The 17,559-nt window shown below is 40.2% G+C and overlaps 1 protein-coding gene across 1 annotated transcript in view; it reads right to left on the bottom strand.

Annotated features, from left to right (window-relative positions):
• RREB1 (ras responsive element binding protein 1) overlaps nt 1–16,949 on the bottom strand; it is a 133,461-nt gene extending 116,512 nt beyond the window's left edge. The window contains exons 1-2 of the mRNA XM_089682196.1: nt 16,618–16,949; nt 119–181 (exon numbers count right to left, since the gene is read on the bottom strand). Coding sequence (XP_089538322.1) covers nt 119–130 — 12 coding nt within the window. The 5' untranslated portion in view covers nt 131–181; nt 16,618–16,949. The remainder of the gene's footprint in view (nt 1–118; nt 182–16,617) is intronic.
• Nucleotides 16,950–17,559: the final 610 nt, after the last annotated feature.

Raw genomic sequence — 17,559 nt, forward strand, 5'->3', positions numbered from 1 at the left:
CAGATTATACAATGAGAACTTTATCTTATCACTAGTTTTTCATGTCTGGTGAGAGCAAGAAGGAGAAACAGGGAGGGGGCGGACAATGGTGAGTATGTAACATATAGTCCATCCTTACCTGGTTTTCCATCGTGGAGTGCCAGCTTTCTGTCCCAGTCACAACAGGGTTCACTTTGGATTTCTGCAATTCATTAGTATCTATTAGGACTCTGAAAATAACTTTGCTATATTGTCCACTTTTTACATTAAAAAAAAGTATGTTCGACTAATCACTTTCTAGGGTAACACAGTATGCAATCGAAATTAATTAAAACATATACAGTACATGGGAATATATAATAAAGCATGGTAAAAATGGAAAAAAAAAAAAAAAGGAATGAAGTACTGGAACTCATCAATGTTTCATATAAAACTAGTCAAATACTTGGTCATTTATTATGCATCAAATGAAAACGTGTAGTTATAGCATGCTCTCTAATATGTTAAACAGCAAAAAAAAAAATTGTAGTGAGTTGCATCTCTGAACATCCTACCTTCCCAGGGTCAGGTGACTAAGTGATAACCAACACCCATCAAATCCTAATTTTTAAACAGCTCCAACAAAACCTGGGAGCGTTCTAGAGATTTGGAAAAGAAGGCACCTGGTTGGGTTTCAGGAGCTGCACATGAGAAAGTGTGCGTGCTGGCGATGAATCAGTTTTGAAATCTGGCACTGATGTATAAGTTACCTTTCCAGCATCTTGTTACCATCCTGAGAAAGGATTTATCTGCTTTGCTCCTGGAGGGGCCTGGGCTGCACTGCAAGGCTTTTGCAAGTAGGAGTGAAAGCTCACAAAGTAACACCCCACACCTCTTACTGGCAGTACCTTAACCCACTCCCTGCCAAAGAAAAATAAATCCCATTTAAATGCAGCATTACATCACAGCTGACTGGAAAACTAAATATGATAGAATAACAGCTGATGCAGGCAACGATGTATTAAAAAACAAATACGGATGGGTCTATAGATTTTCAGTTATACAATCCCTATGAATAATGACTTTTTTATGCAGCACGTTCATTTTTTTTTTTTTTTTTTAAGATTACAGCTATCCCAAACAGTGGCTTTGTCATATCAGCTATTTTTAATGTACCAGAAATATCCAACACACACTTATATGTGTTATACTTACCTATTTCATATATTACTGCAAAAAGTCAGGATGGTCCTAGAACTAGAATTGTATGGTATTTACGATAAACGACAAGGGAAAAGGAGAAATAACTGAAATATTAAATCTTAGAGACATAAAAAAACTATGCACAGATATATTTTGTGGGATAATGATATCAAAGGTCCTGAAGGAAAAAAAAATCCTCAGAGAGGGAAATGAGTTCCCAAACAGGAAAAGAGACAGGCGGTCCAGATCATTAGTTTCTAACCAACATCCTCTTCAAGAAAACCCTTTTGCTTAAAATGATGATGCAACTGAATCTAGAACCAACCTATTCAAACTGCTCACGATACGAAGACATTATATAGTTTTGTAAGGAATTGTTAAAAAAAAAAAAAAATACAGCTTCTGACCTCATTCTAACACATTGTTAAGAAGCTTAGCAGAAGCAAAATGCAAACAACACATTTACTCTTTCACAGAACGTTTCATTGACCTCAATTCTCAAACTAGTTTTGGGACAGGAATGTAGAACATGCCTACACATACAGATACACCTGGTCCAAGATGGAGCTTAAAATGGCCATGTAGACACTGAATAAGGAGGGCTGTGGCAGTTAGTTGCTAATAACCAGCTACAAAGATAATGCTCAAGATAAAAGAGCATCAATGGTGGGAGGGAGATTTGTGTTTCTGTTTTCAGACCAAGCCCTAAACAAGGGCTGTTCAGGCCAACCTAGCAGTAGGGGAGATTGTGGTCAGGTAAATATTTTGAGTCAGCCATCAGCAGGAGATCCTGAAAAGGTTCCTTCAATGGAAAAAAAAGCCACCATCTTGACTTGTCTGGAGCCAGTACCGTCTTGCCTAGCTAAGCAAATTCGGAGTGCAGTCATTCTCCTATGTGGACCATAATGAGGGAATCCAGTGAAACAACAGAATCACAGGTTTTCAAGAAGAACCTATTATGAGATATCACCAAATGCACTTTTGACCAATCTGTCATTTATTGGGTGTATTTCATACAGGAAAAGAGCATCTCACTTTTAGGAGATGAGTAATTGCAGAAGCAAGAGTGGCTCTGTAAAATCCAAAAACCATATAGTGGTAGCATCTTTAAATCAATCTGCTCTCTTACAGATGCCCGACATGAACTGGTGCACATTGCACTTTGAATTTATTTTATACTTTCATTATTAGGGTGAAAGCTTTTGTTGTAGATATTCAAAACTCCCTACTGTTTTTTTTTTATCTTGAAGAGAGCATTTTCCACGTTTCTATGGCATTTTATATTTCTTTTTCTTTTTCCTTACTAGGCTTTAAGCTAGAATTCACAACCATCAATGGATAACCACCAACATATGAATGAAAAAAAATGGCATGGAATCTGTTTTGAAGATATGGGCAAAACCGTTGCTATTTCCAGAGGTAATTATCACAAAGCAGCTTCATATTATATAATATGACATTTGAAAATTATTTGTCACAGTATGGTAATTTTTCAAACCATGCTGCACCATTAAATTCCTTACCAAACTATACAAGCAATTTTTTGAGAAATTAAAAGTAGTAGACATGCCTCTTATGAAGAAAGCAGTTCAATCTTGACCCAAATGCTGAGCTACGGTGGCAATTCCAAAGTTCAACAATATTATTGAGTGGGATTAAACTTAAAAAAAAAAAAAAAGCTGGCATCTTTTCATGAATGTCTGCATTACTGCTCATTCTATAAGGCTTTGGGCTTGTTCACACCATGGTGCAGTGACATCAGTTTTTCTGCACAAATTCTGCAAAGACACAACAAAATTAATGGTTTTCTGTGTGCCCTGTTCACACCACAACATGGGTATCATGTGCAGACTTTTTCTGAGCAGGAATCTGCAACATGAATAAAACTCATTAAAGCTCCCATGAAAAACTGATGTCTCTTGCAAGAGAAATCTGCGTGTGAGTATCCATCAGTTTTCATGCACGTATGGTGTCAACGAGCCCTTAATGCACGCTGGTTTATTGTAAATGCTGTTTCCCCTGACAGGAGAACATCAACATTAAAAACTCACCTAAGCTGCATTATTACAAACTACTTTAGGCGATTTTAGAAGCCTTTGGGAGTTTATTCATTCATTAGCCAGAATTTTAATTCATTCTGGCCGCTGAAATGAGTAAATGCTGAAGTGCTTTGGCATGTTTAGACACATTTATAAGCGTTTAGCAGTTTTTTTATACCCAAAAGCTCCTCTCCTGAACGTGGTTCTTCTGTGTTCAGGAGAGCAGCTTTGGCTGCCTCTGACCTCTGTTGCTCCTAAATTCTATGTGTAACACTGTGTGCATGGACACATAGGGGTTTATTTACTAAAATTGGAGTGTGCAAAAAGCTGCTGCAGCTCTGCATAGAAACCAGTTTCCATGTTTGTTTGTTTTTTCAAAGCTTAATTGAACAAGCTGAAGTTAGAACCCGATTGGCTACCACGCACAGTTGCACCAGATTTTGCACTCTACAGCTTTAGTAAATCAACCCCATAGGCCGCATTCAAGAGTTTTGGAAAAACACTGCCAAAAGCTCCTAAACGTAAGTTTAGGAGCAGCAATGTGCAGCAATGTGCATAAGCCCTAAATGAGTAATTTTTCGATACAAAAGTTCCAGCAGGTACAAAGTTGTGCAAATGAAACCATACATCTGAAAAGCTGTGTGTAGCTTGCCTAAGTGTATCTTTGCTTACATAACCTTCCGGAATCTTAGCTAAACAAGACTATACATGCTACGATCATCCTTGGTTTGACTCATCATTCCCAAAAACTCATTAGTGGCTAGAAGTTTCAGTTTTAACAAAATGTTAAATCATCAGTTTCATCAGACCCTCACTATCCAAACCTTGGGTAGCAAAGTAGCCTCAACCAATTTTTTTTTTTTACTAAATCCCTGTAAAAAAAAAAACAAAAAAAAAAAAAACACAGGAATTCACCCACTGAAATTCCAACCCTGTTCATTCTACCTGTACAGTTAAAGACTCAAATGCAACCCTAATTTAATTAACAAAAGAGGATCCCAATTCATTGCATCATTAGCCTTGGCAACAAGCGGAGCAGGTAAATCCACAAGGCGCTGTTTCAGCTGCTCTTTTTGCCATGGAAACCAGAGGTCCTAAATGTTACCATGTGCTTAACAGCAGCTTGAAGAGGATGCAGGCGTGTACTCTGTCTAAAGCTAATCTACCAAGAAGGTTTCAGACAGGGTGGACATCTGTTACAGACACAGATCCAGCCAGTTGTCTTGATCTGCACTCCCCAATGCTAAATGCACACAGCTTTTTCCAGTTGCAGGCAACAATAAATTTATAAGGATTTACAGTCTTTATTTTAACACCAAAAAAATGGTATTGTTCTATCGGGTGCAACAGTGCTTGTGCATCTATAGAACTGTACATATTTGCTATAGGAATGAATAGAATGTTGTACTGTTATCCCTTGATTAATGCATAACATTTTTAGTTTAAGTGATAGCTTTACTAAGGATGAAAACCTTTGGAATACCTCAGATCCCTTCATCAGGCTTTATGCATATATAAAGTGTAAGAGAGACCTTATCCCAAAAACTTGCATTTTTGTAGAAACTCAAATTAGCCAATAAAGGGTATCATTAACTCCAACCTTTATGGTAAAAGCATAAAATAACCTCTTTTCAAACAGGAAACAATAAGTGTCTAAAAGCAAAATGTCTTTAGTCAGCTACCTAACAAGTTTATCTTCTGACCCCCAAGAATGACTACAAAGAAAGGAACAATGCCTGTGGGGGGTTTCAATAAGGTTCCTCCACCCCCATTAGCAGTGACATTATGAAAGTCTGGAGTCTGCAGGTGAATCCTTGTCTGCCTATTCAAATACCTGAAATCTACTGAGACTCACAGCTTTTCTTATTTGAATCACACTGAGCAAACAGTCTCCACCCATAACACACTGCTTTTGTCTGAAGCACCTTTTCACTGAAATCAACCTTTGTTTAATGGCAGGATTGCTAACAGGCTCCAGTGAAAACACGCTACTCCGGAATGCTTCCCTACTGCCAAGGAAAATAGGATAACTTCTTATAGTTTTTAGATTGTAAGTTTCCCTGACAAGGATGGTCTACTCCACACTTTGAGTATCCCATAACCTACTTTTTCTTTTTAAATGAAATGGATATTGATCTATAATTCTGGTCATGTCCAGACAAATGAAACTTAAAACCAGAAAAGGAACACGTGATACAAACTATATACAAGCAAGGCCGGGACAAGGGGTGGGCACAAGGGGTGGCTGCCCTGGGCGCGATGGTTTGCTGTGGGGATGGGGGCGCCTTCCTTCTGTTACAAGGCTGACAGGAGTCAGGAGATTGCCTTGGAGTCTGGATGAACTGGTCCCAGCACTGGATACAAGTTCCAATGTTTAGCACCAAGCAAACAGACCCCACAAGCCAATTACCTAGTCTTGGAAATTAGAAAGCATAGTTCGGATCCTACAGCTCTCCAGCAATGTCTGCTGTTAATCTCCAATTACAACACATCTGCTGCCTTTTTTGTCGACCTTTTACATCAGAATATTATTGTTGGATGTGGACAGAAGCAATTCGCCTAAGAAGGCAAGCAGTTTATCTACTGTATGTGGGGTCAAGTGCAGTTTACCTGATGCTCTTATTCTCTGCAAGATGTCAAGTCAAACTGCTTCTACTCATCTGTGGGATACATCTACTATTAACATGTAAAGCATTGACTGTAGCTTTACAATATTTCTATAAATTATAGGTTAAGATAAAACTATAACAATAGAGAACACAGGCAACCATATTTTCTGAACTGATCTTTACAGTCAGAAGTGTTTAGGTGTACCCTTCATTTGACCTTTAAACACTAATCCATATGGCTGAGTTTTTCATTGTAGCTGCAGCTTTACACCCCAGTCACACCAAACCCGAGTTTGAAATCATGTACATCCTACAGAGATGTCTATGCAAATCACACCAAAAGCAGTGCATGAACTACTTTAGAAATCGGTGCAGCTCCAAACAAGTCAGAACCACTCAGAAATGACCGCTGTAATTGCGGACAATAGGGTGCGACATGGAATGAGATTTGCAAGTCCCATGGCATGCAAATCGCATCCAGTGTGACCGGGGACTTACTCATAAAAAAAAAGTTTATTTACAAATCCTCCACGATTTTGTTTACAATTAACTAGTCTAGGTATACATTTCACTCTATTCATTTAGAACATCATTAGAAATTATATAGGGATACAAAGTATCATTTTGTGGTTGTGCTACTGGATTGAAACGCCATAACAATGAACTACACATGTATTGGATTTTATAATCTTTAATTTATTTCCAATGCATAGTATTTTTACCCTCTGGCAGTTTTCTCATTGAAGAATATGGCTACTTGCTCAAAAAAATATCAGTATAGCTTCTCTGTAGCAATTTTTTTGTTAATTTTGGCAATTCTGTAACATAGTTTATTTTTTACATGTAATGGCTGTATTAATTTTCTTTTTTGATCAAGTCAGCAAGTCTGTTTTTTTTAACACAAAGCTCTCTTGCAGATGTGGCAGTTAGAGGGTTGAGACTAAGCATTCACCACTGGTAGGAGTGCTTACAATGATTAGGAGTGCTTACAATTATGAGCTTTTATTCATGTAAAACTTTTATTCTAAAAGGAAAACATGTTGCTGTAACTGCTTATAAAGTGTGAGTAGTTGGACTTTAATTTCTTAGTGTATTTAAATCTGCTAATAAATCTATCACTCCCCTCCCCCAGACAGACAATGCTGCTATCCCAAGGTGCCTTTATCTAGAGTGGGGGCACTCTAATACAGGAGGTGTGTTACTGGCCAGATCACCAGGTGAAAACAGAAGGAAAAAGCTTCAAAAAGAAAATGAATGCACCCACCGCATCTAAGGATTGGTAAACTGCAATATATTTTGGTTTGAGGTTTAATACTTCTTTTTAATCCAATAGTTTTGTTAACTGTACAGTTACGTCGCAAATCCTCTTACAAACATTGGGTTTGGCAACACCAGTTTAAAATGTCCTTACCTATTTTCAATGGTTTGGATCATTAGTTTTCAGGCAAGTAGCATGGAGACCAGAAACATCCTGATCTAAGAGGAACCATTTCAGAATCAAATGAATAGTAGAGCTAACATACATAATAAATAGATGTTTTGGTAGACAGCAGCTCCCTCCACACCTCCATCTTATTGTGTGAGCCCTACATCCTCTACCTGATTGCAGATAACAGGATCAGGAAAATGTCCCACCCTTTGCAGCATGTTAGAACAATGATTCATTTTACTTTTGTGTCTCTAGCTTGCCAGGTAACAAACCTGGTGGGCAAAGTCTTTTCATCAAAACAGTCAGCATGAGCGGGGAAGGTGGCGAAACTGGATATTTAACTCTTACCATGCCAGTATCATTTAGTCAAAAAAGTTTAGCAAAGGCATTTCTCAATTTATATTATGGACACCTTTAACCTATCACTAAAATGGACCACCAAGAAAAAAAAAATGCGGGGGAGTTGGGTGAGTGACAATGTCATAATGGCATTTAATTAGCAATATATTGCTCCCCTTTCCTTTAGTAAATGTTTACATTAAAGTAATTTCTACATTAAATCCACTATCCTGGTTCTATAGGAAAACCTTTTAGTTTGAAGGAATAGAGGAAAATAAGAGCAATTAAAAGAGGAGGCACAAAAGTGCCAGATTGAAGGCATGAATGGTAGATATAATTATACGAAGTCAAGATGACAGATATAATTATACGTAGTAAACATTGTCAAGAACATAGTATTAGTACACTTTGCAAAAACAAATATGGTATAATATTACTTCCTACTTGGATCCGGATGCCTAACTAGCTCAATAAATTAAAATTCATGCTCTCTGTAACATACTTTCTATACACTGGATTTTCACCCATATGTCTATTTAAACTGTCACACAATCTACTTAGGTGCAATTAAATGACAAACTCACTGTAAGGAGTGAAAATTATAGCAATAATGAAGCTTCACAGGCTGCTAGTATGACACACTGATTCAGCGCTCATTTTCTTTGTTGGTAGAGCAAAAATAGGTTATTGCCAGGTGCTAAAAACTTTGTTGGGAATTAAAATTGTCCATTGGAAGTGTATGTCCACTCAACTTGGTAAGAAAAAAGAGAAAATATTAAGCCTAGGCACATGGATCAGAAATCTTTGTCCATAACACCCTGATAAAAATATAATATTCCTTAGGAAGGAACATACATTCCACAGTGTGTGCTGTAAATTTCCTCCAGCATTGCTCCAGTTTCTTTTTTGCTGGAAGGTGCCATTTTGCTGAAGTCCAAAGCCGCTGAGCAGCAGTAAATCTCTGGCTGTCAGCAGATCAGCCTTTACATTTTCAGTACAGTGCAGAAAAATAGAGAGCAACTGAGTAAGTGCAGAGCAGGCTGAGACAGTGTGTTACTGGATTTTTAACAGTATAGGCACTTATTTGTAATGTTTTACATAGCTGTACCTGCAATCTAGCAAGACTTAAAGTGTTACTAACCCCACAAAGGTAAAATCAGTCTGTGTATGCAGTAAAGCATGCCTGTTATACTCACTGTGGAACCTAAGGGGTTAATCCTCTGCACTGTGTGAAAAGGCTGTTTGATCATTTCTGCTCTGTTCCTCCCCTTTTTCAAGTGACCACCTCTTATGAACCATAGGCATGCACATGCTCAGTTTGGTGTGTATTGGTAGAGAGGTTTTTTTTTTTCTTGGGAGAGTGCATGCGATCAGCACAGGGCCAATCAGCACTGTCCAGACAGAGGTCAGAGGATTTCCATCCTCCTAGAGCAGAAAGAAAACTCCTCCTACAAGTTTTAGCTAGTGGTGGGCTGGACACAGATAGAAGTCACAAGACTGCTCTAACTGCTGATGAGAAAAGGTATTTAGCAGTGTATATTTGCAAAAATTTCTATATCTACAACTCAAGATACATTAATGTGATGTTCAGTGGGAAGAATGCGCCTTATGATTGTGGTCATTAAGAAAAATGATGCTCTTTCAGATAGCTAAAAAGATCAACATGTCAATGGGAACTAATCTGAGCGGCAGAAACTGTTCATTACTCAAGGTACCACTAGCAACCTCTGTAGGAACCCTAGAGTTCCAGAGAACCCTGGTTGAGAAACCCTGCTCTAGACAATGAATAAAAGGGACATCTTCACTTTAAACCATGGAAGCAGAAACGGATGCTATTTTTTCCTATAAAAATTAAGGGTCCATGCACACTGGGATTAAAAAAAACAAAACAAAACAAAAACAAACAAAAAAAAAAAACCACACGGCTTTTACAGGCATTTGACCTTTATTTTTCAGCCTGTAATTCTCCTCCATGCACACATAGGCATTTACAGGCATATTAGAAGAGGAACATTTACAGGCTGAAAAAAGAAAGTATCAAAAGCCGCATTCAGGAACTGGAGCTGAAGAGCAGACAAAAAGCTGAAAGTGCTTAAATAAATCTAAACACTAGGCACATTTCAGCGGGAATAAATTCCAATGGCCAAAATATTCTGACCAATAGAATCCATTAATGCTCAAATGCTTGTTGCGCCTAAACACATATGCAATATGCAGCTTTTACTGCATTTTTAAGCCATTTTTCTCCTGCCATGGAAAATAAAAAAGGGCGTTCAGATGGGCTAAACAGATGCCCTGTTTGCATGAAGCCTAAAAAGTGAAAATGTGCAAACAAGATGGAGTACATTTAGTAAAATGCGTACAATTCCTTAGATTACACCTGTTATCCTTCTAGTACAGGACAGGGAATAAACACAACCATGGACAACAGTTTTCTCTATCTTTTCTTCAGTTTTTAAAGACATTCCCCAAGGACCCATTAACACCACAAAGCCTTGTGCTGCAACTCCCGCGTTTTCATGCGCTGAGCAGCACAATCTTAGACAACCCATTCAAAATGAATGGGCGGTAAAACACCTGAGTGCATAAACATTTAGTGCAGACTGTATATTTTGCATTGTAGAGTACTGCAATGCACATTGTGTGTTCAGACGGCATTCAAAATAATGTCATCACAGGACACTGATGTACATAACCACAAAACGCATTTTAGATTTGGATATTGTAAGAAAGATATTGAAGAACAGTTAGTATATCTAGTAGACATTTAGTCCTGTGACCCTATCGAAGAGATTTTGTTCCTTGTCCCCAAGATGTCTGTAGTCCATATCAGTGGTGTGGTTGCCACTGGGACACAAGACACAGATATCAGTAACATTGTCATCAGAACTTCCAATTATCCCTTGTGTTGTCTCTGTGTCCCCAATGGAGAGGTATCTCATTACTTCTTATCCTGAAAAGAAGCAACAGGAAATCTCCCCAGAACGGGCCCAGACTGCACTAAAAACAGACAGAGACTCTGAGGACCCATTCACAATAATGTCTTGTTGCACATTACATGCAATCATATGATGCCATTCTTTCTGAATGGGCCCCAATGACACTGCTGACCGACGTGCTGCACCACACTAATTGCACCACATTGTGATGCACTGCCAGAAATAGTACATGCACTTTTTTCGGTGCTATCTGGTGTATTAGGCAGCTCAAATGAATGGGCTGCTTAGAGCAACACACGTTAACTTGTAGCATTAGCATTCAAGTGTACAGTAATGCACTGTAATGGTGTTAATAAGTCCTAATCCTTCCCTGCTCTTTCTAAAATGAAATAAATTGTTTTGGCTGAAGTTTGACTTTGAGGATAGCCATACATGTCCCTGGGCTGAATGAGAAAAAAACTAATAGATTCTGCCATCCCTGCTACAAGTATGGATGATGAAGGAATGACAAATTTCCACCTGGCTCCTTGGATTTTTTTTTTGAGCTGGGCGGTGCCGATAGGGCCACCCATAGCTTGAATTCTGCCCAATTCAGTAGGCTAAACACATAATCAACTGTTGATTTTGTTGTGTGTCACTAAAGTCCCTGTGAGATCTGGCAAGGAATAGCTGCATCCTTCATATCTGACTAAATAAGACAAAAGGCCTCCTGCCTGAAAGACTGTGAGAAGTAACCTGTTAGTGCAGGATATGCATGAAGGCAAACTGCAAATGAAACACAGCTTGTAATGCATAAGATAAAAATACAGATGCAAAAGGTTTCCTTTGGCAACAACAGCAAAAAGATCAGTAGTGCCGGAACTATAGGCAGCTGAAGTTATAAACAAATCATCTTTTCTAGCAAAATTCAGGCTTGGCCTCACCCCACCCCACCCTATTGTCACTACGGCTGTCCGTCATATTAAAAAATCTATTTTGGCGATAAAAGGGGCAGTTCACAGCTTGCCTTTTTTGAACATAAAAAAATAATAATAATTTATGCATATGATGTCAGCATATGATGTCTCTTGATGGAATTATCAGGGTAACACAGCTTTTACTGATGGGAACCTCTACCTATGCATTTTTGTAGGCTCAGTTTGAACTAACTGGGCTGGTGACAGATATACTTTAAGCTCCGATTGTTTACCCAGACCACTTGTGTCATCTGACAAAACATCATGTGTTTAGTTACAAGCACTGAAGACCTTCACAAATGGACACAAGTCATAAGTTTTTTTTTGTTGTTTTTTTTTTTTAAATTAAACTTTTTTTGTAAAAGCAAGGAAAAAACTTGCATCTCACCTTTTACTAAGATATGAGGGTTAATTTTAGCTCACTTCTGTTTAGCTGCTTAGCAACACTTATCCTATGACCTTCAAAGCACCACCTTCTTTTAAAAGGGATAATGAATACCACCATCTAAAGGACTTTATTTGCTTTTCTTCAGCATAGAAACACAACCACTGCTCTTTTTAACATATAGCATTCTTCTAATTTGTCATTGTGCAAAGAAAACCAACACTTTACCATAACCCGCAAGAGGACTTTTATGGATTTTGCCCTGCTGTAACTAATCTCACAAAAGACGTGGTCACCAGCTACTGATTTTAGTAAGGAAGTGACGTATTACAAGATCGGTACAACACAAGCAGGTTACTCAGGGAAAAATGGAAGCATCCTCATCGCACCCAGCAACACAAGGAAAATATACAAATTTAAAAACCTAAAGCACTATAACTCATTTAGCAAAAGCAGTGATCCTTAAAACAGATAAACCTGGAGATTATCCAGCACAAAAAAGGTACCAGTGATGGACTTAAATAAACCACTAAAAACAAGTCTTTCCCTACATCATATTCTCTTTTCCAAGAGAAAAGAAAAACAAGACAAAAAAAATAAAAAACTAAGGCACCGTAACTTATTCAGCAAAGACCGTGATCCATAAGGCACATTAATCTGAAGATGCTCCAACAGAAAAGAACCACTGATGAATTTAAAGAAACCTCTAAAAAGTTAGTCTTTCCCTTCATCATAGTTCTTTCTGGGAGAAAAGTGGAAAACAAGAAAATCAAATAAATCCAAACAGCTATAGCACTGTATCTCATTCAGAAAAGGCAGTGCTTCATAAGACACATAAAACTGAAGATTATCCTCCCTGCCAAGAAAAAAAAAAAAAAAAAAAAAAAAAAAAAGGTACCACTGATGGAATGGACTTATGGAGACCACTGAAAAAAAAGGTCTTCCACTATGTCATAGTTCTATTTCCTGGGGAAAAAAAATGAGAAACAAGCAAAACAAAATGTAAAAAATAAAGCACTAACTCATTCAACAAAGATTGTGATCCATAAAATACATAAAGCTGAAGATGATCAGGTACCACCGATGGACCTAAAGAAACCACTATAAAAATTAGTCTTCCCCTGCATCATAGCTCCTGATTTTGAGAGTAAAAAAAAAAAAAAAAAAGAAAAACCAACAAATCCATAAAACACACAAAGCTGAAGATTATCCAACAGAAATGTACTGCTGATGGCCTTTTAGAAACCACTAAAAAATTAGTCTCTGTCTAAATCATAGCTCCACTTTCCTAGGGGAACAACTGCATGTAGATCCACCAGAAAGTAACTGCTCTATAAGCATTCATCCCGACATAGAAGGGTTAGGTGCAAACTTCAGACCATCCGACACAAGTAAAGATAGAAAGCTGCACCACTACAATGTAATCCAGACTGATGAAACAAATGGAACTTGTGAACATCAACACAGGAATACAGCAGGGAGAGTACATTCAGCTCACTAGAAACTCCTTCTCTGGCGTGTCAGTGATGAAGCTCTGAGCTTCTGGAAACTTGATGGATGATAGGCTTGTAAACAGTAGCGAAACAAAATCAAAACAACAACCAAACTAACTCAGAATCTCTGAGAAGTCTGAAATTTACAAACATATCTCATTGTGTGTATGTGTAAAAGACAAACAACTTATATGCATACTGTAAACACTGGGACAATAAGATGGCTTGCTAGAAAGTCCATTCCAGTAACATGGCATTGCACTCTTAGCCATCGATTAATGCAGAAGTCTGGTGTTTTAAGTGATACCCTTCATTTTTTTTAACTTTATGACAGCGTAATGCATATATACGACAGCACAGGGGTGGCCCTTAGCACCCAGTTGCCGCATATATGCACTGCAGTGTTATTATGGGGCCTACTCCATCGGTGCACCCACAATTGTGAATAATCTTTTGCCAACAGCTCACAATCAATACGTGACAATCAGGAGCCAGAGGGACCGGCTCCTGATTACGTTGTCACTGTGCAGCCAATCGTAGTGAATGAAAGAATGAGAGCCCCTCTTACAGGCATCACGGCCTACTAAAAGGGGTGGCTCCTGCTGGTGGCAGGGGGTTAAAGATGCAAGATTCCAGCATAAATTGAATCCCATGGTCAGGCTTTACACAGTACTGATCCTAATATCAGCTTTAAAATTCTCTTGGTCAAGCGTTATACAGTATTGGTCCCTAAGCCAGTCGTTATACAGTACTGATCCCAATGTCAGGCTTTACAGATCATTTGGGCAGGCTTTATACAGTACACTATTTAAAGCCTGGCAAGGGGATCAGTACTGTATAAAGAATAAAGAAGGGATCAAAGTCATCCGAAAGCTTCCAACTTTAATAAGTTAAGTTAGCCAATAAAGCGTATCATTTGAACTCCAAGCTTTCTGTAAAAAGTCTATTGAAAGAGTGAGTGATGCAGATCCGTAAGATAAAAAGAAGCATCTGTTTTCACATCCTTCCATCCGACTGTAGAGCATGTGACATGCCAGCCAACATGGAGATCCAGGAAGCCAGCATGACGAGGCTGAACAATTGAAGGGTTAAGCAGTGAGAGGAGAGTGGGGACCCTCCATCAGATACACTTCCCTCCCCTAACTTAGTGCAGAGTAGTATGTTGGTGCTGCTGTGCTGGCTCTTAAGCCGTGTAGAATTTCGTAATGGAATGTGAACTGCTCATCCGGATCTGGGCTCCTTCTATCTCCTAACCAGTAAGGAGCAGGGGAGGACAGATCTGCTGAGACAGGAGAAATGCTCTCTTTTCTCCTCCTCCTTTTATAACTCATCAAGGGATGCCTTACACAGGCACATACGACATGCTGCACTCAATAAACACTGGCAAACTCCATTAAGGATGCGTTAAATGTGTGCAGTGCTGCAAACATACGGCGACCTAGTACTGGCAGATCACCAGGCTTCAGAAGGAAAACTGCTGAAAAAGTTTTTACAAGCATTGCAAGCCTATGGCCACTAGTTGTAGCACGGAGGATCAGCCAGCTTTAGGCTCACCATACGTGTTACAATCTGACTGTACTCTCTGTTATGGTGTCCACTAACACTACGATTTTATCATCTGATCGAATGAGCAAACAACCGAATAGGCATAATTTCCCTTTCAATCGATTTAGATTTGACCAAACGGAGTTGATTGGCCAGAGTGGAAAATTATTGACCGTTTTGCATCAATCAGTAGCACCAAGATGCTTTTGTCAAGAATTTTACTGCAGTTCAGTTATTATTATTATAATACAGGATTTATATAGCAGCAACAGTTTGCACAGAGCTTTACAACTTGAGAGCAGACAGAAGAGTTACAATACAATTAAATACAGGAGGAATAAGAGCGCCCTGCTTGTTGGAGCTTACAATCTAAAACTGATCACATTTCCTGAATGTATGGTAAAAAAAAAAAAGAGATGCAGTCAATAAGTTATGATCATACCTTCTATCTATCAATCCACTTTCCTATGTGCATCATATTCAAAATGGTTGTCAGCTATAGATCGATTATTCCTATCAGGAGAGATCGATCATTTATCGTAGTTTGTATGGCCACCATCAGATCTATCAGACAATGGCCTGTTTGGTTGTGTACAGATAGTTTTCTAGATCTAAAGTTATTTTGTACAGTCAGATTGTGAGCTCGAAAGAGCAGGGCCCTTGAACCCGTCGTGTATTGTATTGTTACTGTCTTGTCTCATGTTCTGTCCCTCCTGCTACTGTACAGCGCTGAGCAAACCCTTTGGCGCTATATAAAATATTGTATAATAATAATAATGTGTATGGTCATCACTAAAGTGTCATCTGCGCCAACATAAGCCCCCCATCTCCATCCTCCTCCCAGGGACATGGGAGAGAGAAGTCTGTCCTGCCTCTTAGCAACCATGAAGGTGGCAGTCTCCTAAGAGACGAGTCCTCCCCAGTTATCTGCTCAGGGAGAGGACGGCCACAGGGCAAAAAAAGTTTCAAACAGAAAGTAATTACAGTCTATACACAACCGGGACAGGGTGGCGGTGTGAAGGACATGTGAAGGACCAAGGGAGATGACCAGCTATCGGTGACCAGAACGATAAATGATCCATTTTTTTCTCATCGATTTCTCCAAAGAATAATCCATCATTAGGTCAACAACACAATCCATATGGGGAAACGTAGAATTTAAGTAGGCCACCTCAGAAGCTGATCGATCGAATTTATGATTGGAAAATAAATGCAAAGTGTGTATAGCCACCATCAGGCTCCCCACACACGTTACAATCCTATTGAGATCTACAGAAGACGATGTTGTGTATCGGCCTGCCTGATGGGATACAAAATGATTGGTTAGATCCTCCTTGTTTTGATGGATCTAAAGTTGGTTGAGATGGAGGATGATGAGGTGACACCTTTCTTTCTCGCCCCCCCCCCCCATGTTGTCTGATGCCAGGCTCCTTCCTGTACTCCTGATGACGATGGTGGCCAAGTGGTGCTACGTGTGATCCGCACACAGCAGATGCTCAGCACACAGTCGAGCAGCTCATCGCTCGCTGCCAGGAAAAGTTCTCCTCTCCCCGGGGGTGGAAAGTTTGTCAAGGCCAACACCACCCCCCCACCATCCGAGAACAGATACATGGAGGATGCACACACACACTCAGGGAGGGGAGATCTGCCGTCACACATCTACTTCCCCATCTCCAGCAATGACCTCTAAGACATGTCAGCCCCCCAGACACACACACTTACCCTCCGAGGGAGGTCCTCATGTCACAGGCTGGCTGCCATCTACAGCGCTCGGTAATGGAAGGTCCGCATAGCCCGGATGACAAGCAGGAGAAAAGTTTGCTTGATGATGGTGGAGAAGTTGTGTAGTCCGGCGGGCTGGGGGAGGCGGTGGGCTCGGGGAGGCAGCGGGAGCGGAGCACCATCCACGGGTTATAAATAAACTTTGCTCTCGGAGGAGATGATCTGGCCGGATTCCTGAGCTCAGCCACTTTAATATGGATGAGCATCAGGTCCTGCAGGCAAAGTGCTGCTCCTGGTGCTGCTGCTGTTGCTGCTCAATGCTGGTTGGTGGAGAACTTTAACAAGGAAGGGGAAGGAGAGGCAGGGGGGCGGGGAAAGGAGGAGAGGGGGGGGAGGGGAGGGCGAAAAAAAAGCAACATCATCTTCTGTAAACTTTCACACAAACTTTTTTTTTTCCTTTTATCAGAACATCCCATAGAAAGTTCACATGGAGACGGCGCTGTACTGCGATCTCTACAGGGGGATGGTGGGGGAAGCCAGAGAAGACACGATCAGGTCACATCATGGGCAGGGAGCACTTTAATCTGCCATCACACACTTCACTGACTCTCATCAGCACATGAACGCTCAGTGGTGTCGGGGGGCCCCCGGTCCGATGCTCCCTCCGTGGTCCCCCAGTGATGCCTCCAGCAGGCAGTCACCTCTCGGGCTGCTCGGACAGGTAGGGGACAGGGAGGGGGCGGGGCCGGGAGCAGAGATGTGCAAAGTTCACCGCTCCGCCGTTCTCTCTCCGCGCTGTAAGTGGCTGCCGGCGTACCAGCTGACCTGGAGGAGGGAAGGGCCGGGGAGGCAGGTAGAGCAGGTTAGGGACTCCACGAAGCATCACGTGTCTCCTGTCCTCCTCCTGGGACTCAGCCTGTCTTGCAGCATCCCGTCATCAAC

Source organism: Staurois parvus, unplaced genomic scaffold (assembly GCF_062004578.1).
Source record: "Staurois parvus isolate SC_StPar_1 unplaced genomic scaffold, SC_StPar_1.0 ptg000287l, whole genome shotgun sequence".
In the NCBI taxonomy this organism is placed as follows: domain Eukaryota; kingdom Metazoa; phylum Chordata; class Amphibia; order Anura; family Ranidae; genus Staurois; species Staurois parvus.